The 21996-nt window shown below is 40.6% G+C and overlaps 1 protein-coding gene across 5 annotated transcripts in view; it reads left to right on the top strand.

The window, feature by feature from the left end:
- Positions 1 to 21996, top strand: part of RBPMS (RNA binding protein, mRNA processing factor) — a 186668-nt gene that overhangs the window by 91938 nt on the left and 72734 nt on the right. For all 5 annotated transcript variants that reach the window (XM_067721756.1, XM_067721753.1, XM_067721752.1 and 2 more), the window contains exon 5: positions 20805 to 20955. In XM_067721756.1, coding sequence (XP_067577857.1) covers positions 20805 to 20955 — 151 coding nt within the window. The remainder of the gene's footprint in view (positions 1 to 20804; positions 20956 to 21996) is intronic.

Raw genomic sequence — 21996 nt, 5'->3', positions numbered from 1 at the left:
GGACAAGTTATTTATTTATTTATCTATCTATCTACCTACCTACCTACACCGGGTCTTCGTTGCAGCACATGGGCTCTTTAGTTGTGGCTTGCAGGATCTTTAGTTGTGGCGTGCAGGATCTAGTTCCCTGGCAGGGGATCGAACCTGGGCCCCCTGCATTGGGAGCATGGAGTCTTACCCACTGGACCACCAGAGAAGTCCCTAAAGATTAATGTTTTAAAATTAAAAGATCCAGATAATTTCCCTGGAAAATAGTTGGGTAGAAAATTCCTAGTGTAAACATTTTAATCTATTTTATTCTTTATTTGCCTGACACAAGATATCACTCAAAAGTGAATGGATGAATAAATACACAGAACTTAAAGAGTATAGAAATGTATTATGGGAAATGAAAATAAGTTTAGATGGAAAAGAATTCACTCAAGCAGAAAGTTTATAACAAAGGAGCAAAAACAGGCAAAGTATAAAAGCGTTTCTGCACTTTCAAAAGTAGGAATAAAAATTAGAATTCACACATCATTATAGTATAATTTTTAAATTTTTATTGGAGTATAGTTGATTTACAATGTTGTGTTAGTTTCTGCAGTAAAGCAAAGTGAATCAGTTATACATATACATATATCCACTCTTTTTTCAATTCTTTTCCCATATAGGCCATTACAGAGTATTGAGTAGTTTCCTGTGCTGTACAGTAGGTCCTTATTAGTTATCTATTTTATATATCATAGTGTGTACATGTCAATCCCAATCTCCCAATTTATCCCTCCCCCCTCCCCCTGGTAACTATAGCTTTGTTATCTACATCTGTGACTATTTCTGTTTTGTAAAAAGGTTCATTTGTACCATTTTTAAAGATTCCACATATAAGCGATATCATATGATATTTGTCTTTGTCTGACTTACTTCAGTCAGTATGACCATCTCTAGTTCCATCCATGTCGTTGCAAACAGCATTATTTCATTCTTTTTAATGGCTGAGTAATATTCCATTGTCTATATGTACTGCATCTTCTTTATCCACTCCTCCGTTGCTGGATACTTACGTTGCCTCCATGTCTTGGGTATTATAAATAGTGCTGCAGTGAACATTGGGGTATGTGTATCTTTTTAAATTATGGTTTTCTTCCGATATATGCTCAGGAGTGGGATTGCTGGATCATATGGTAGCTCTATTTTTAGTTTTTTAAGGAACCTCCATACTGTTCTCCATAGTGGCTGGTACTAATGTACATTCCCACCAACAGTGTAGGAGGGTTCCCTTTTCTCCACACCCTCTCCTGCATTTATTGTTTGTAGACTTTTTTGACGATGGCCATTCTGACCAGTGTGAGGTGATACCTCATTGTAGTTTTGTTTTTCATTTCTTTAACTCTTAGCGATGTTGAGCATCTTTTCATGTGCCTCTCAGCCATCAGTATGTCTTCTTTGGAGAAGTATCTATTTAGATCTTCTGCTCATTTTTTGATTGGGGTGTTTGTTTTTTTGATATTGAGCTGCATGAGTTCTTTGTATATTTTGGAGGTTAATCCCTTGTTGGTTGCTTCGTTTGCAAATATTTTCTCCCATTCTGTGGGTTGTCTTTTCCTTTTGTTTATGGGTTCCTTTGCTGTGCAAAAGCTTCTAAGTTTCATTAGGTACCATTTGTTTATTTTTGTTTTTATTTTCATTACTCCAGGAGGTGGATCAAAAAAGATCTTGCTGCAGTTTATGTCAGAGAATGTTCTGCCTATGTTTTCCTCTAAGAATTTTATAGTATTGGTCTTACATTTAGGTCTTTAATCCATTTTGAGTTTATTTTTGTGTGTGGTGTCAGAGAATGTTCTAATTTCATTCATTTATGTGTAGCTGTCCAGTTTTCCCAGCACCACTTATTGAAGAGACTGTCTTTTCTGCATTGTATATTCTTGCCTTCTTTGTCATAGATTAGGTGACCATAGGTGAATGGGTTGATCTCTGGACTTTCTATCCTGTTCCATTGATCTATATTTCTGTTTTTGTGCCAGTCCCATACTGTTTTGACTCCTGTAGCTTTGTAGTATAGTCTGAAGTCAGGGAGCCTGATTGCTCCAGCTCTATTTTTCTGTCTTAAGATTGCTTTGGCTATTCAGGGTCTTTTGTGTTTCCATAAAAATTGTAAAATTTTTTGTTCTAATTTTGTGGAAAATGCTATTGGTAATTTGGTAGGGATTGCATTGAATCTGTAGATTGCCTTGGGTGCTATGGTCATTTTGGCAATATTGATTCTTCCAATCCAAGAACATGGTATATCTCTGCATCTTTTTGTGTCATCTTTGATTTCTTTCACCAGTATCTTACAGTGTTCTGAGTACAGGTCTTTTGCCTCCTTAGGTAGGTTTATTCCTAGGTATTTTTTTCTTTTTTGATGCGACGGTAAATGGGATTGTTACACTAATTTTTCATAGAATTTTGGTATTCATTTAGAAGGCCAATGTAATGTGCAAATAAAGGAAAATTGAATAGAAGGTGGAAAAAGACTGTTCACGGTTACAGGTCATAGATACACCTCAATGAAAAAAGCACACAGCTGCATTATGAAAGAGAATCTGCCTGTTTTCCACATCTTAGAATGCTGAATAAAGGAGAAACGGAAAGTCTTTTATATAGTCTTAGAAAAGTCCACGGTAAGATGTTGATTTTTGCCAGCCTCCACTGTCTTCTTGGTTTATCTGTGGGGCCTTTCACCAAATTCTAAAAACATACTTAACACAACCCTAAGAATGAATTCTAATTCACTGATATTAAAAGTATGGTGTGTATTTGATTGATTAGGGTGTTTTTTTTGTATTTGTGCATAACATTAAACGTATACCTGTGAAAAAGTACTGAATCTCTAAATTGCAGCTAAGGGGAGGGCAAGGAAAGTGTGTCTTCTTGGTAACCACTTATCATGTCTGAGGGGCTTTCTGGTCAAAAGCAGTGTCATAAATAAAGGTGTCAGTCAGACTGACCTGGCTCAAATCCAGATTTTGCCACTTACAAATCCAAAGTTGTTTTCTCCCGTTAAGACTGACAGTACCTATCACAAAAGGTGAGAGGATCAAATTAAATGAGATAGGTATTTTTAAAGCTGTAGAACTCAGTAAATGGTAAAAATTCTGATAATTGATGGTGATGATGACTTACACAAGGAACTGGTTTTAATTCCTTAGGTCCCCTTTTCTACAGACTGATTTAAAAATAATTTCTGTAGAATCCCAAATTCTCCTGGGTTCAGAGTACTTTTTTTTTTTTCCAGAGTACTTTTAAACATCGATTTGTATTATAGTATGATTAATGAAGTAGATTCATCAGTCCTTCCTTGGAGTTTTTTAGGGAAGCAGAGTGCAGAGTAACAGTGTTGTCCTTAATGTTCTCAAGTCTTCAAAATATTGTGAGCCCAACAAGCACACTCTCATCTCCCTTTTATCCTATTAAGCTAACCATGCTTGTCTTTCTCCATTTCCGGTTCCAGTTGAATCTGTTGCAAACCAAAGAACCCCACCTCAATTCCGTATAAACTAATTTATTTAACAGCCAGTGAGATTCTTTAAAGTTTTTTTGTCTAGGCAGCCTATTAGAGAGGGAGAAATTCAGCCTCTGCCTTGTCAGATCACCAGTAAGTGGCCTTGAGGTGATGCATGAAAGTGGAGGAAGAGTGCGGATTAAAGTTGCTCAGAGGCGAGATCTGTTTTGACGCTTTATTTTGGATCCCCGTGCAGCACAGGAAGTACTTTGCAGTGAACTTCCGAAGTTTGGACTTCACTGTTTACATTCTTTTCAACCAACTCTTGCTTAAGCCCCAAATTCTTGGTTGGAAAGAGCTCACAAGCCATTTGATGGTCTAAGCAAGAGTTTTTTTTAAAAAACAAGTTTAAGGAGCAAATGCTACCGTCCTCTTTTAATTTCTATATTTTTGCTGTATTCATCAGAGAACAGATTTCCCACCCACGGATCGATTTATCTGTAATGGTGTTAATAAGTGACTTTGAGGACCAAATAAGTAACTTATTGGTAAAGTTGGCACTCATTTTTATCCTCAGTAAAGTTGAGGATATAACATCATTGACTTTTAAAAATACTTTTAATCTTTAAATATAATGAAACCTTTCCTCTCTAAGGACTTGTCATTATCCTGATGTGTAGCTTAAAAATCAATAGCTAGGATGTACATGTTTCGCCTCCTCTCAGTATTTAACTTTAAGATTACCCTAAATATGGTTATACACGCGCAGTGTGGGAGAGTCCTCTGGATCCTATTGGGATGAGGGATGTTCACTGCTGACAAACTGGAAAGCAGAAACAGGGCTGTAAAAATATACTTGGGGTCTATTGTGGGCTGTGTCTGATCTTTTTTTTTTCTTCTTTTTTTGGCTGCATTGGGCTTTCTCTCGTTGCAGCGAGCAGGGGCTACTCTTCGTGGCATTGCATGGGCTTCTCATTGCAGTGGCTTCTCTTGTTTCGGAGCACAGGCTCTAGGCGCGCGGGTTCAGTAGTTGTGGCGCATGGGCTTAGTTGCTTCACGGCATGTAGGATCTTCCTGGACCAGGGCTTGAACCCGTGTCCCCTGCATTAGCAGGTGGATTCTTAACCACTGCACCACCAGGGAAGCCCTGTGTCTGATCTTTAAATGGAAGTCTTTTCAAAATGATTTTGGAACGTTTAGGCAACTGTCTTTTTTCAGTTATAGGGTTTGTTTATATCAGCACTGTTCTCCCCTCTTCCCTCCTTTTTTCTCCTACACCAGCCACTAATAAAGACTCAAAGGAAACTTTGCAGAATGATGCTTAAAGCCCATACAGAAAGTTAAGGTGGGTGCTCAAATGATCTAACACACACTTTAGGTGAACCTGAAAGAAGAGTGTGTTAAATACATTCTCTTTTTCTGCCTACCTCACAAGTAGGACTTATTCTTCATATGCTTTTCTACGTAGGCACAGAAATAGTTGGTTTTTATAATTCTGAGACTGTTTACTTTGCAGAGTGTTAATCATTCAGGGTATCTCAGAGTTCAGAAAGTACTTGAATAACACACAAACACACATATATCCACTGTCTTATTTTTCCTGGCATGCACCTAATACGTGTTAGGTGCAGAAGCAGGTTGGTTTCCTTCTTTTCATTAATTAGAAAATTAGTGTGTAATTAGTATGATTATTCTTTGCCTTGAAGAGCTAACACCACCACTAAACTCTGGTCTCAACACCAGTAACCTTTTTATCTTTAAAGTACTAAGTCATCTATTAATGATACATTGGATGTGGAATTAGTAAGCATTTAGAGACACATCCTTTCCCAGTTTAATTCTGGGTTTTGTGATTTCCTCAAGCTGTATGAACACATGTGTGGCCATCACTAGGAAAAGAGATTTAAGCTTTTTTTTTTTTTTTTTTTTTTGGTGGTACGCAGGCCTCTCACTGTTGTGGCCTCTCCCGTTGTGGAGCACAGGCTCCGGACGCGCAGGCTCAGCGGCCATGGCTCACAGGCCCAGCCGCTCCGCGGCATGTGGGATCTTCCCGGACCGGGGCATGAACCCGTGTCCCCTGCATCGGCAGGCGGACTCTCAACCACTGTGCCACCAGGGAAGCCCTAAGCTTTTTTTTTTAATAGTTGTAATTGATAGGAATTTGAACATAAACACCCTTGCTTTTCCATCAAATATACTATGTGACCAACTGTGTATATTTTCTAGACTGGCTGGTGTAGAAATATAGACTATGGCTAGCAATAGAGTGTGATTTCTTTTGTTAGTTTTATTGTTTAGTTTTCTTTTTTCTTCAGTGCCACACTGGCTGATTTAAGCTCACAATCTGGGTTTTACAGAGACAAACTACATACCCTAGAAATCATTTACACTGGCACAGCATGTTTTATCCCCTACATTTCTTTAGGCTGTCTCTTTAATCCCTGAAATTCTTGCTGTGACAGCCATAAGGTTGTGGACAAGTACAGGGAAGTACCTGGTTGAGGCAGAACCTCATTGTTGATTTCTCAAATAAGTTAACCTCAAAATTCTGAGGTTCCTCTGGTGTTCAGTGGGGCAACAGACATTGGACTAGATGTCACAGACCAACATTAAGCAGATGTGGACCATCAAAAGTTTGTCTGTAGGTTTGCCCCATATCACCTCAAGATCTTCTCAAACACTTAAATGAAAACCATTGCCTAGAATCTGCTTTCTTTTAAGCTTTCATTGTGAGTGCTATTTGAGTGCTGTCATTCGGCAGATAGCAGGAGTGAAAGGCGGTCATTCAGCTATTACCTTTAACCCCAGGGGAAAGAGGAGATGCTCATGGTTGTAGTCTCTGTCCCAACAATGAGGTAGGAGAGAAAGAGGCTTGAGGACTAGACAGTAAAAGGAACTGCTGGCAGCACAAGTCACATTTGGCATCTGTGGGTTAAGGATTCCAAGAGACGCCTTTGTCCCTACCAGAACAGTTGACCCCCTGTTTACCTTCAGAGTCCTCAGGGTAAAAACGTTAACGTCAGGATTCTTGAATGAAAGAATACTATGTGCACTCTGTCCTATGTTTCTTTCCGTGTAATATTATCTATTTCAAAGTGTTGCTGTAAATACTGCTTGAACGGGTAACTGACTGTGGGTGAAGTGGAGACATCCTCTTCCTAACATTGTCAGGGCCCAGCTCTCTCAGTCATCCTTTTCAGGACAGTTTGAGAGCATAGTGGCAGAAGTTCAAACGATCATGCCCTCTCGACCCTGTGGAAAATAAACTCCGTTTGACTCTGATTCTCTTGACATGTTCAAGATGGAGTTTATAGCTTCTTCAAAGGCCCTGTCATGACTTTATAGTTGTCCTATACAAAGCAGATTCTTCCCGGGCATGGTTACGTACACAGGGGGTGGCTGCCTAACAGAAAGTGTGCTTTAGTGGAAAAGAAAGACATTGAGCTGTGGTGAATGGTCAGGTCACCAGATACGGAGACCCAGATATCTCCGAATTAGGTACTTTTACCTAATTCTCCTCCATAGTGGGTCCCGTCTCTGGAGTTACCAGCCAGTCTCCCAAGAGCTACTCAGACTGTGAGAACATCGCAATAGAAATGGGCAAGAGAAGCAGGACACACATCTGTTCCCTGTGGGGGAGATGAAACCAGGTAGAATAAAAGAATTCTTTGAACCTGTACAGCACCATCTCCTCAAAACAGCAGCTCAGGTATCCCGCTTTCTGCAGTTGGAGGAAACCTCATAGTTGAGCATGAATCACATCCTTCTCTTTTCCAAGTGGTAGAAGCACCTTTCCAGAAAGTCCAAAGGCAAAGAAACCCCTATGAGTCCACGTCAGGAGGAACAGCTCTTTAGTTGGCCACAGGAATGTTTCATAGGCCAGCATTAATCTAACCATTTTTTCTTACAATCAACCCTATGAGGTACGGACTGTTATTCCCAGTTTACAGATGAGGAAACTGAGGCACAGAAAAAGGTTAAATAAACATACCCAGGATCGGTGGTGGAGGTAGATATGAATGCCCACACAGTTGCCACATTTTAAGCCTCTTTTTGGGGGGGAGGTTCCACCCAAAATTGGTTGTGCCCTTGAGTGGGGTATCTCCTTTATAATTGTCACTTGAATTCACTGCCACTGATGGTACCTCTGGAGAACCTGTTTTCTTGCTTCTTTCACCAGTAATTAGAAGGGGATCCACCAAGACCATTTTCTTTTTGTTTTTTTCTAGTCGTGGATTAGGGGAGTGGGGTGGTCAGAAACAGTTTTCCCTCATTTTGTTCTTGGGTCAGATCTGTCCTAACGGTAACCGCTTTGTAGGTTTTACCTTAAGAGTGTGGCTTAGTGTTGCAAGGGTATGAATTTGAGTTCTACAGTTGTTCACATGAAAATGAAGCCCCTTGGAAGTGTATTTTACAAGTGGCCGAGTCACTAAGAAATATAAAAATTCTTTTATTCCAGGCTCAGGTTGGCTAGTGAGGAATGAGAATGGGTTTCTCTATCACAGCCAAGCTGATTCCATTATAACACTCACCTGAGCTTGCTCCACAGTATTATCGGAGGAGGAATTACGTAGGCTTCAAATCAAGGGTAAGCCTCTGGAGACATTTTAGGGTAGACGTGGATATTCCTTTCACTAAAAATTTCCAAACAAGATAAAGTTTCATTGTATTTTATGGAACATCTACGAATTTTTTTTTAATTCAAGGGGTTAAAAACGAGGGGCTATAAGACATCTAGAAACCTAATACTTATTGGAAGACTTTTAAATTAGTCAGTGGAGCAGGAATTGTACCTGGACTTATAGCCCAGCTCCAACTCACATAGCCACATAAGCCCAGAGAGCCCTTTGGAAAGGGGTCTCTTTGTTAAAGTATGATCTAGATACGTTACCAATGGAGAGGGACACCTTCTTTCCAAATGACTCTGCTTAGGCGAGGAGGAGTGAGTAGTAAATCAGATTATTCTAGGTAAATCCAGGGCAAACATTCTGAGGTAGTTGGATTAAGAAAAAGAACAAGGCGTAACTGGTCTGATAGTTTCTCAACGGACAATGACCCAGTAGCACAAGCTGTTGTATTAACAGTACTGATATTTCTGCAAGCAATGCCCTTATTTAGGAATAACATGAAATATGGTTTACATCTGATGGATTCTTCTCCTCACTCATTCATTTTCTGTTGGAACTCACGTCTATCTAAATTTTAGCACAGTGGAAACTGAACAACAACCTCCATTATCATGTGAAAATAATGTAGTCTTTAGAATATAAGGAACTTCACAGAGCTGTAATGTACACACACAATCAACAGGAATGAAAATTAAATTCCGATCTTTATTCTACCAGTAGTTAACTGGGAATTTAGGCAGATTACGTGACTTTTCTCCATGTTCATTTCTTCATGTATGTTGGGGAGCGTACGGCACTTTGGATGAGGCAGTTCTTATATCGTATGGGACTACCCTGCCCGTTGTAGGAGTTTAACATCCTTATTATTTTCTGCCCACTGAGTGCTCTCATACATTTCCAAATATCCCTCAGGAGTGTGCAGGATAGTGGGGGTAGGAGACAGGTGCAGTGAGGAACACTACACATGGTTGAAAACTCCTAGGTTAGGAGGTCCCCCCCAATTTTCTTTTCTTATCTTCTCTTTATGTATAACATACAGCTCTTCCCTTAACTTCCCTCCACACTGTTGTCTGTGAATGAGCCCCATCCACTCCATAGTAACAGGTTACCCAGGTGTGTGTTTCTATTTGGCCTGTCATTGAGCCATTTTAAGGCCCTGACTGAATGTAACAGTTGTTTTCAGAATCCTGGGGAAACGTCTGCATGTACCTCGCCTAGAGTCTGTTTCTAATTCTATTGAATGTTTTATGCTGCCTTTAGAAGAGAAAGCTGAATGTATTCAGAAAACTGTAAATATATTTTTTGGTCCCCTGAGACGTCAGAATAGCTCTGAAGTACGTATTTACTTCCTCTGAGTTTCTGATGGAAGTGACATGTCTATCAATAATTTTCAGAAAACAGTTAATATTTCCAACTTCTTTTTAACTCTAAAAGGTAAATGTTGATTCTTTCGGCTTCATTCCCTTTTATAGGTTGAATGATTTGTGGCCCCCAGGTTATTTCCTTTCCTTGTGACCAAAATGCTGTTTGAAAATAGAAGGCTTTTATTTTCAATCTTCTTTACAAAATGTTTTAAAATTTAACAAGCATAGAGAAATGGACATCGAAGCCACGTTGAGACACCACTTCACACCTACTAGGATGGCAAAGATAAAGACAGGCAATAATAGGCATTGGTGAGGATGTGAAAAAATTGGGATCCTCATACACTGATAGTCGGATTGAAATGGTATAGCTCCTTCAGAAAACAGTTTCACAGTTTTCAAAAAAGTTAACATAGGGGCTTCCCTGGTGGTGCAGTGGTTGAGAGTCCGCCTACCGATGCAGGGGACACGGGTTCGTGCCCCGGTCTGGGAGGATCCCACATGCCGCGGAGCGGCTGGGCCCGTGAGCCATGGCCGCTGAGCCTGCGCGTCCGGAGCCTGTGCTCCGCAACGGGAGAGGCCACAGCAGTGAGAGGCCCGCGTACCGCAAAAAAAAAAAAAAAAAAGTTAACATAGAGTTACTATATGCTGCAGAAGTTCTTCTAGAGAATTGAAAACATATATCCACACAAAAACGTGTACACAGTGTTCATAGCAGCCAAAAAAGTGACAACAGCCCAATGTCCAACTGATGAAAGGATAAACACAATGTGGTATGTTTGTACAGTAAAATATTATTCAGCAGTAAACAGTGGATGAACCTTGGAAACATTCTGATTAAAAGAAACCAGTGTGACAAAAGACCTCACGTTGTATGATTCCGTTTATAGGAAATATCCAATATGAATAGGTCCTTTCTCAGAGACTGAAAGTAGATGGGTGGTTGGGGGAGGGGAGTGAGTGAAGAGGGAGAGGGAGGAATGAGCAGTAAGTGCGAATGGGTGCAGTTTCCTTTTGGGGTGATGAAAACGTTCCAAAGATGTATTGTGATGGTTGCACAACTCTGTGACTGTACTAAAAATCATGACATTTAATGCAAAAGAGTGAATTTTATGGTATGTGAATTATTTTTAGTAACAGCTGTATGAAGTATATCTATAATAGCAGAAACTATTCCAGAAACTTTAAAAATAAGAGCGTTGAATTTTTAGTTAAGTCAACGTTAAATAGAAACTTAAGTCATAAATAAGAGACCTCAGTGTTTGGTCACTTAGCAAGAAAGGACTTAAATACATTTTTGTGCTTGAATGAAAAATCTTTTGAATGTAGCATAGTGTAATTGTTCCATCTCCAACCTCTGAATACCTTGCCTGTATCTTCCGCCACGTACTATTATGACTGGAAATCTTTTGAGTACAATGCGTACAAGAATAAGTCATAAGAATCATTTTCTCTCATTTATTTATTAGCTTGTTCTAGTCCGCAGTAGGGGAAGGAAGTAATTTATTAGCTTGTTCTAGTCAACTGAAGTGGAGGGAACTGGTGTTGGAGCACTAAGGGTTAGTTTATGAGGACGCCATCTTGGTTTCTCAGTTGCTGAGAAACTGGGTAGTTGTTTACTAAAGCTCAACCAAGTCATGATCTCAATGAGTTGGAATATAAGTGCTTTGCAAAATCCCCACAGCCTCAGTAGAGTGTGCCTTTCTCTTTAGTTACTCCTGAGAACTGATTTAATTCTTCCCTCCCTATGGATCTTGTTTTATGTACTACTGTTTACAGAAATCAGCAGTGTTGGTTCAACTTTTCTGTTGAATGCTTGATGATTCTGATAATTTAGAAGGAAATCGCTTTACCACCCCACCCCCTAATCCCACTATGCTCTCTGATTTCTTCTGCCTTGTAGGATGATAATCACGCCTCAGTAATAGAAAGGTCAGTGGGCACCAGGTATATCAGCTACCACCTGGTGGAGCTCCGAGTCTTGGTGGTTTTGACAGCAGTTTTTGAAGCAGCCCTGGAGATTTACCAGGGTCTCTGTTTGAGTAAACCTGAAGAGGCATATGAGAACTCCAGCCCTCAGATTACCTGGGCTTTAGTACCAGAAACCGAGATAAGGCGGGGTGGTGTGGAGCAGGGAGATAGGATCCAGGTACTGAGATTATTACAAGATCAGAGGGGTGTTAGTACTAAGTTTGACCTTGATTTGAGCTCCTTATTTCCTGGACACAAGATGGGGGGTTTCATTAACCTCATCTGTAAAGGTTAAAGGAAGTCCTGAAGGCTAGGGAAGAACCGAGCAGATTATTACAAAAGAAATACTAGGATTTTCCTACACCGGGATACTGTTGTACAACGTACATAGTTTCTGGTGACAAATGACTCTCATTCTGTATTAGAAGGTCCGAATGAATTGGTTAAAACCTATAACCTGAACGAGGACCATTATTTCTCCCCTTCAGCACAGACACCTGGCTGGGCAGGGCTTTCTGGATACTCCACATTCCCTGCAGCAGCAGTGGGTATTCGTTTGGAGTGGGATATAGACTAAAGGGCAGTAAGAAGCTTATTAGACTCAACGAGGAATCTCAGCAGTCATGAAGTTGACTCTTAGGAGACTGCTGCTACTTCACTATTTTTATTCTACACACAAGAAGGTAGTTTTATCTGGTTCAATACCGAAGCCTCAGATCCACTGGATTACTGGGTCAGAATGGGGTGTGTGTGTGAAACACCAGGAGATTCTGATAGGAAATGACCTTAGCTCTAGAAGAAATGGGTCACTTGTGGCTGTGTCTCAGAGGAGAGCAGAGTCCACTGGCGGTGGAGCGAACAGTAGGGGCAACCTGTTGCTTTCCAGTAGAGTTTCATGTAGTTCACCCGAATGGAACAGTATTCTAAACGTTTGAATTTGCGCATATCGGGACACTGTGAAGGCGATTGGCCCAGGACTCAACAGGAAAAGCCTGGGCATCAACCCAGGTTCATTCAGGCCTCGAACTTAACTGAACCTTTATAGCAATATTTATTACAGCAATTTTAGCCCCAATTGTCTTTACCCCTTCCCCCCTCCTTTTTTTTTTAACATTTCGACATTTCAATTAGAAATTGAAAATTAATTTAAAAATTAAGTTCAATAAACAACATTGAAAACCTTGGTTATTTAGAAACTTCCTTCAAAAGATTGGGTGTCTCAGGAAGTCATAGCAGGTTGGGGGGATGTTAAAATTCTGAGTCCTCAGCCTTTTAGGCAACATACGTAAAATTATTCATAAATTCATAACCAGAAATTTAGAAATGGGTAAAAGATGAGTGGGTTGATGAATCAACTTTAACTTTTCAAGTGGTAAAACAGTTTTACCTGCTATGAATATACAGAGAGAGAGAAAGTGAAGACAACAGAATGCGGGGAGACCCCAAACAATGCAGATACAAACAAATGAATCTATTTCAAGTGAATAATACAACCACGGTGAAGTTGGGAAGAATGGGGAGAGCTGACCCAAATAATTCTTGAATGTACATATCGGTTATATACTTTCAGGCCTAAGACAAAAAGAACTATATATACTGAACTGTAGTTAATAGGTTTCCTTTTTATGTTGATATTGTTTAGCGATTAGGAAACTTCATTCCTGTGTTGAGCGAATAAGTAAATGTATAGTGGATAATGAGAGCTAGGATTCAGAAGGAGTTATTGATACAAATGTGGCGAGGGAAGGCTAGAATTAACCTAATGGTGTTGGATTGGAATTGGAGGTATCAGTACTAACTTATGTTTTTAATATATCTAAATAGATGTAGAGAAGTAGATACGGATGTGAAAGCATGTGTGTGTTTCCGTATAAATCTGGGACAATTTGAGCACCGAAACAAATAATAGTAATAAATTATAAATCATAAAATAAGGTATGAATCGTACTGATGTGTGAGTGAATGAATGAACAAACGAATGTAGAAAGGAATAAATAATAAACAGGGCCAAAGGGTAAGCTTTTCCTTAGAGTAGAAGACTAATGAATATGAAAGGAATGATAGGATTAGAAAAAAATCATTATTTGACAATCACAATAGTAAAGATTGCTTCAGGTAAGAATTATCAATAGATGTTAAAACAATAGATCAATAGATGTTAAAATTTGAGAAACAAAATATTTAGTCTCAAAGTTATCTCCCTATGAGATACTTACTAGTTAAAAAGAGAAAAAATAGTAACCTCACAGTGGAGAAACTTGGCAAGTGATCAAAGTTATTATCACTAGTAATGAGACAAAAACGACATCATGTGTCTCCTGATACGATGCACTGAGGATGACACTTCTGTGATACTCCTGCCAAAAATGTATAACCTTAATTTAATCAAGAAACAAATCAGATAAACCCAAACTGAGGGACAGTCTACAAAAAAAATAGCCTGTACTCTTCCAAAATGTCAAGGTCACGGAAGACAAGGACTGAGGGAAATATTCTGGGAGACTAAAGAGATGACAACTAAATGCTATGTATGCCTCTGGATTAGATCCTGAATCAGCAGCACAAAGAGATGTCCTTGCTTTTAGGAAGCCAAACTGTAAAGGGTAGTAAAGGGTATAGTGCTTTCAACATATTCTTAAAACAGTTCAGGGAGGACAAAGGTGTATGGGGAAATCTAGGCAAAGGGTACACAGGAATTCTTTGTACTATGTGTGCAACTTTTCCATAAATATGAAATTATTTCAAAGTAAGTATTTTTTAAGAACTAGGCAGAAAGCACCAGCATATCTGGTTGAGTGCTGTCTGCCAGGATATCTGTTACTGTTAGTTATGCTCTGGCTCTGCTGCGCTCCACAGGAACCCTTTTATTCCCGCTCTCTCCCTCTTCTTTCTTCTTTAACCTGTGTCAGATCCTGTAAATTATAACTTTATAAATTATACATATTTGTAATAAATTCAAACGATACAAAATCATACAGACTAGAAATCCCCTCCCCACCCTGACATTGCCACCAAAGTTACCACTATTAACGGGGTGGTTGTCCCGTTGTAAACATTCCTGGGTTCACACACTCGTACATACACAAAGCCTCCTCCTTCTAAGGCTACTAAACATTGTTGAGCATCTTTTTCTTTTTTAAACCTCATATTGCCATGACATCTTTCTCAGTAAATATATATATTTTTGCCTCATTCTTTCCCTTTTTTCCCCCTCTAAATGAATGCTTCCTTTGTCTCTAAAACTAGTTGTCAAGGGCTGATAAACCCACTTACTTTAATGGTAGAACCATTTGTAAAGACACTGGGCTATAGCTCACAGATTTGAAGGATGTACCAAATAAACCAGACTCCATCCGGCATTAGGACAGCACTGAAGACCTCAGTGACAGGAGTTTAGAGACCTTTTCTCTAGTGGGAGACTGTTAGGGTAACTCAGCTCCAGCCACCTCCATTTTCTGTATTTTTATACTCAAGGTTGAAATCCTCAGGAGAAAAAACATGTTTGGTCACTGATGGCCACATCTGTCTGCCCCTTAACTAGTCAGCTGTCACTAGCGGAGTGAGGGCACAGAACCTGGATGTTGGCCTCTGGGCGCTTCCCAGAAAAGAGCCAGCAGAGCAGTTATCCCAATCAACCTCTTTCCAGGGCTGTTTGAACTGCTTCGCCTCTGGTGTGTTCCAGTCTGTTTAAGTCCAGCTGCCCTTCCACCACTAGAGTTATCCTCCACTGCAGTGATTCTCAGATGTGGTCCCTACACAAGCAGTGTCAGCATGCCTGGCAACTTGTTACAAATGCAGATTCTCAAGTCCCATCCAGGACCTACTTAATCAGAAACTGGAGGCGCGGGTTCAGCACTCTGTGTCTAGGAAGTCTTCCAGATGATTCTGATACGTGCTAACATTTGAGGATCACGCTCTACTACATAAATCTGATCATAATATTTCCCCAGTTAAAAAAATTTCAGCGGCTCAGCCATGCAGATACTCCAGAGTCCTCACTCATGACCTGAAAGTTCCTCGTGATCTCATCCCAGTGCTTATGCAGTCTTACACACACACACACACACACACACACACATACACATCCACACCCTCTTCACATCCTGTCATACAGAACTTTGCTGAGCTCTTTCCTGGACTACCACCTGGTAAATTTCTGCTCTTCTGTCACTTCCTCTGTGTTGCCTTCCTGGTCCCCAGTCACTCAGGGCTGTGGCTCTGTTTCCCATGGAGTCCTAGACATTGTGTTGGTTTGTTTATCTAACCATCAGTGTACCTGTACAGCTCCCTCACCAGAGCCTGAGATCTGAACTCCTCAAGGCAGGGACTTATTTTCACTGATCCTTGTGTCTCTAGTACATGACAAACGTTATGTGCTTGGTTGAATCTGTTCTGTTTTTACTTTTTATTATGAAATTTCAAGCATACCAAAAGGTAGAGAGCATAGTAATGAACATCCATTAATCCATCAGAATTTACCAACTTAACATTTTGCTGCATTTGCTTCCCTTTTTTTCTAAGTATTCTAAAGTAAATACCTGATGTTATGACATTTTGTCATTATATCTTCTTTGTATTTCAGTACAAACACTAAAGACATTTTCCTACGTTACCATTTTATCACACCTAATAAAATGGACAATTCCCAGATATCACATAATGCCCATTCAGTATTCAGCTTTCTTCATTTTCCCACAAGAGGTCTTTTATATCTGGTTGTTCAGTCAAGGACCACACATTGCATATGAGGGTAGGCCTCTAAGGGTTTTTTTTTTTCGTTTTTTTGGTTTTTTTTGGCAGTACGCAGGCCTCTCACTGCTGTGGCCTCTCCCGTTGTGGAGCCCAGGCTCCGGACGCGCAGGCTCAGTGGCCATGGCTCACGGGCCCAGCCGCTCCGCGGCACGTGGGATCTTCCCAGACCGGAGCATGAACCCGTGTCCCCTGCATCGGCAGGCGGACTCTCAACCACTGCACCACCAGGGAAGCCCTAAGGGTGTTTTAATCATTCTAGAATAGCCCTTCTCTCTCTTTTTTTCCCCCATTATTCAATGAATAAACTCCTGACTAATATTTCCACTCTTGTGGCATGACATTAATACCAGGGACACTACTAAGGACTTGGAAGGGTCTTGAACCTTTATGTTCAGCATAATCATATGACTCCAAATCCACGATTTGCAGCCAATAAATCTTTTCCAGCACAGCCTATGTGCATAAGAAGCCAGTATCACCACAGCTAGAGAAACAGGAGAGCTACTTGGGATCTGAGCTTTGCAGCACATTTAATTAATAGCTTCTCCATTTTGTCTTCCAGAAAGTCACTGAAAGAGCTGCAGTTCCTTTACAGTGACTCTACATTCCTGTAGGCTTGGGTCTTCAGGATTTGGTGATTTCCTTTTACCTTGCCCATTTCCTTGTGTTTTATCATATACTAGCTCTTGCCTTCTAGGACTCCGGCCTTTGATGTAGTTTGTAGAGCACTAAAATGGCATTTTAAAGCTCTGTAACTTGCTGAGAATCTTAATTCAATTTAAATAGGAAGCACAAATGTGCATTGAGGGGTCTAGGTCTACAATTCAGAAAATTCTCTTTTTCAAGATTTTCTGTTTACAGAGAGTTCTTAAGCTTTAATTTTAGGAGACAGAGGAGGAGGAAAAAAGAGGATTTTAAAAACTTCCCTCAGCAGAGTCCTAAATGCAATAATATACTCTGTTTGAGTTGAGAGCATTACAGTGTGCAAATGCAGGGGTTGAATTGTCCTTCAGGCCTCTGATTGCTCTCTGTAGCTTTTGAGATTGAACTGTTAGGACTTCCAGTAATCCCATGTATCAACCAAGGTGGTTGAATAAAAGTGTTCCTATGGGCTGAGTCACTTGCAGTGAGGGAACAGGTGGGGCTGGGGATGAGGCTGCTGGAGAAGAGGAGAGTTACCTGGACGAGACTGTAGAAAGTTCAGAAAGAGTACTGTGAGGTATTTTAGGAACTACGGTGCAGGAAAGAAAACCGTGTCATTAAGGTATCTCAGCTCTGGCTGCCATAACAAAATACCACAGAGAGGGTGGCATCAACGTTAATTCTCTCAGTTCTGGAGGCTAGAAAGTCCAAGATCAAGTTGCCAGCAGATTCAGTATCTGGTGAGGACCCTCTTTCTGGTTTGTGCAGATTCCACCTTCTCACTGTGTTCTCACGTGGCCTTTCCTTGGTGTGTGCTCCTGGAGAGAGAGGTCTCTAGAGTCCCTTCCTCTTCTCCCAAGGGCGCTAATCCCTTCGTAGGGGCCCTACCTCCGAATGCCATCACATTGAGAGTTAGGGCTTCAACATGGATTTGGGGAGGACACCAGCATTCAGTCTGTGACACATAAGCATGTGGGTTTGCTACTGCCCTGATATACTCTTAGGTATAGTAGGCTACTAAGGATACTTTCTGTCTCCCAGAGTTTGCCCTGGGTAGGGAGTTTAGCCTTTGTAGATCACAGTGAACCTGTGTTGCTTTGGTCACAGTGTTCTAGGCCATCTTGGAGAGACTATTGGCTGTTCCTATAGCCAGTCAGATTGGGTTGCTTCTAAGTAACTTCTCAAACCGATATCATACTGATATCTAGAAACTGTCCTTTTTGGACACCAAGGAAATAAGACACCATTTACAATTGCAAGAGAAATGTTTTCTGTTCACTTACCAGAAGAGTTTGGGTGAATTATAGGCAAGAGAGGAAAAAGTTGATTTTGAAAGGCACAGATTCCCCCTTTGATTTAGTAGTAATCTTATCCTGACAGCATTTAATGAGAAGTCACTGTGGCCAGAGAATAATCTTATTGGGCTTTAATTAAAAGCACAAGGGGATTTGTTTGTTTTGTTTTGTTTTCATGTCTCCTTCCTATCTGTCTCCCTCTTTTTCCTCTTTCTCCCCTCATTCTTCCTCTTCACTTCCATGTTCTCCCAACCCCCGCCCCACTCTGCCTCCTCTTCTTCATCCTTTAACATTTAAAATGTTTTTGGCTTGGCTGGTCCCTCTGGATAGAAACTGAGCTGAGCAGGATATTGATTACCAAATATGGTATTGCTGCTAAAGATGTTAGAGGAATGTGACTTGTGTTCTAAGCCTCCGGCCTCTGAATAAGCTCCAAACAAATTAGGTCATTTTAACTTCTGAGCTTTTTTTTTTTTTTTTTTTTTTAATAAAGAGCTGGAACTTTGATTTGGAACATGATGGTGGTGTTATTTTAGCTCACACAGGGAGGAGGGGTATGAAGACGGGGGTGGGGAGTAGAGGAGACTCAGTTAAGCATGTTTTAGGACCTGAGTCACGAGACCAGGTTGTGTAAGAGGCAAGCACGTTGTGTGGAGCCTCGATGAACAGCTCTCGCACATCAGTGAAAGAGCTGAGACGTAGACTGCAGATGTCCGGCCCCATTCTCTGAGACTAGAAGCTCCAGAGGACCCCTGACAGGTCCCAGGATACTCTTCTCATGTTACCCACGCTGCTCACGGGGATGGGGGCTCAGGGCTATTAGGAAAAGCTGCTACTTCGCAGGAAGGATGGGGGCGTTAAGTACCAAGGAGGACACTTGGACACACTTGGAAATTGATAGCAAGTTGCTTCCCTGTGTAGTTGGATGGGGTGTGATAAGAATAAGCGAGTCCTTCCACAGCATACCTTTAAATGACAGCGGGGACTGTGCTCGTCTCCCAGCAAAGGCCACAGCTCTTCAGATCCGTATTTGGAAATATTCACTCTGTTGTTGATAGCAGCTTTGATAGAGTGAAATGCTCGTAGTGGAAGTGAATGGAAGCAAACACTGCTTCAGGGTGCTGCTTTGTCTTTTTCCCCTATGTACATTTTTCTCAAGATTAATACTGAGCTTTCTCAAAATGAAAACTGAGACCAGTTAAAGAAAGAATTTCTTTTTATATTTCATATACCTGGCACCCCCCTTTCACTTTTCGTCATTGGTTAGGACTGCACCAGAGGATTCCTTTTCTTCTTGTCCACCCGCACCTGTTTGCCCCTTCAGTTGGAAATTTCACCCACTCCAGGACATCAGTGGGTCATGGCTCTGTGGCTGTAGTTGTGCCTCCCTGAGGGCCTTGCTTTCCTTCGCTTCCTGCCCCCTAACCCCCTTATTTCTCTTATTGCCGCTCCCGTTAAGTCACAGGCTCTTCCTCCCATCTTTGGAGCTGAGCCTGAGAAGTTCAGAGTTGTTCATCCTGGTCTACAGAGTTAGAGACTCTTACTAATTTCTTGTGGAAATTGCTCTTGTCTTCAAGCTAATAAAAAGAAGAAAGGGGCTTTGGGGCACTCAGGCCCACGTGAGTGCTAAACTGAGAACATGTGTTCTTAAGATACTCATTTTCAGAACTTCACTCCTTTTTCAGAACATGCCATACAAACAAACATGGTACCTAAGTCTGTTCTGAATGCACGTTTATGCACCATACTATACTGGGGTGTCTTTTTGATACTATTGTTGGGGTCCAGAATCCTAGCATTGGACATAAATATCATGAGATTATTCGTTATGCTCAGTAGTGGAGGCATTCTTAAATGGTGGGAGGGTTTCAAATAGTTTTATCTTGTCCTAAATCTTGTACTTTATAGTGTTTGTGACTTATTTTATTGAATATATTTGGTTTAGGTAAACTGCAATAATAGGGTTAAAGGTAATTGAAATTACTAACCTCTCTTTGGCCCATATAATCTGTGGTCTCTCTATCCATGTAGCTAGTAAGCCAGCTTATAATCAAAATCAGGACCATACCACATCAAGACATTCATATGAATTTATAAGCTAACCGGAATTAAGTAATACTAGTTATATTGAAGTCTTAAAACTGTTTAGTTCCTGTCTACTTAGTAACTCAGAGTACATGTATCACCAGTATGAAAGCTCTCCAGTTAGAAGGGGATGGGAATTTTCCCCCTCTAGAGGTGATGAAACTAAGGCATTGAAGAATTAACACTGTTTTAAACACTGGTCAAAGCCTTGCCGCTTACGATTTCAGGTGTTGGACTTTTCCAGCATTACACAGGGCTTTACATTAATTCATTCTTCTTGGTAGCCATTAATTAGTTTTTAACTATGCTAGGCATTTGCTGGTCCAGATTTAAAATTTGAACCTGAACGTTTTAGTCCAAAAAGAAAAGGAATAGATGAAAAACCATGCAACTCAATTTTTAATACAGTAGACTAAATCTCCCTGACTTTGTGGACATGCTGTGTTACAGGTTTTCGTGTATTCTGTGTAAGTAGTGAGAATGAGAGCTCTTACTAACTTTTTTTTCCTGATAGGCCGGGTTTACTGGTGTGTTTATTTTGTCACCATTCCGGTTTGACTCTAAGGAAATGAAAACATCTTCCATTTGTTCTTTATTTCCAAAGGGCATCCGCTTCGATCCTGAAATTCCACAAACACTACGACTAGAGTTTGCTAAGGCAAACACGAAGATGGCCAAGAACAAACTAGTAGGGACTCCAAACCCTAGTACTCCTCTGCCCAACACTGTACCTCAGTTCATTGCCAGAGAGCCATGTAAGTTGATCTACTTTTCATTTTGGAAAAAAAAAAATAACTAAGAATTGTTCAAGTACTTGATGTGAGATTACACCATGGGACATAGAGCTGGCTGAGTGTCATTTTCCATTTCTGAGAAGAGACTGCCTTTTCTTGCTGTCTGAATTCCAAATACAGCAATCTTGTTCATGATTGGCTGTCCCAAAAGATGGTTCAGCTTGATCAGAACTGTAACTACAAAATTTCGTTTCGAGTGCTGTAGGTTTCCTTAATGTGATCTCGACCTTATGGTGAGTGTGCCCTGTTTGCCTTGGGGTTTAAATCCTTATTCGTTTCCCCATCCCTGGACCATGAGGGCTGGTTGTCAGCATTCACTTTACTTCATCTGTTGAAGAATATCAGTTCCGTGGCTTCAGGGAAATAGAATATTAAATATGAAAGAAGCAGATAATAAGTTTTTTCTGTTTTTGAGAACAGTTTGGCCATAAATCTAGGAGGGAAAGTAAACATACACAAAGAATTGATATAGTAGAACGGTCAGTTCTAACAAACGAAGACCAGTAAAGCTTTAAGAAAATTCGGGGCTTCCCGTTTTAAATTAATTGGGTAAAGACACTGACTAATTGCAAAACAAGTCTTTTACCCCACCTAATGAGCTTATTCCCTTAAATGTCCAGGCTACAATTTCTGCCTTTGAGTAACTTGAAAATGTTGTCTTAATTTTCTTTCTCAACCTCAGTCAGTAGCAGAAGTGAGGCGTGAGATGGGCTCTAGCTTTTCCTTTCAGTGCATGGCCGTTATGTGATTGAATACGGCAGGGCATTCAAGGAATCCCAAGTGCCTTGCCGTTACTTGGAATATTTCCATCCTATCATTCTTTTTTTTTTTTAAACATCTTTTTTGGGGTATAATTGCTTTACAATGGTGTGTTAGTTTCTGCTCTATAACAAAGTAAGTCAGTTATACATATACATATGTTCCCATATCTCTTCCCTCTTGCGTCTCCCTCCCTCCCACCCTCCCTGTCCCACCCCTCTAGGCGGTCACACGTCCTATCAT

This window comes from Pseudorca crassidens, chromosome 21, assembly GCF_039906515.1.
Source record: "Pseudorca crassidens isolate mPseCra1 chromosome 21, mPseCra1.hap1, whole genome shotgun sequence".
Taxonomy (NCBI): domain Eukaryota; kingdom Metazoa; phylum Chordata; class Mammalia; order Artiodactyla; family Delphinidae; genus Pseudorca; species Pseudorca crassidens.
The sequence above is the reverse complement of the archived record's forward strand: the minus strand, read 5'-3'. Positions and strand labels throughout refer to the sequence as shown.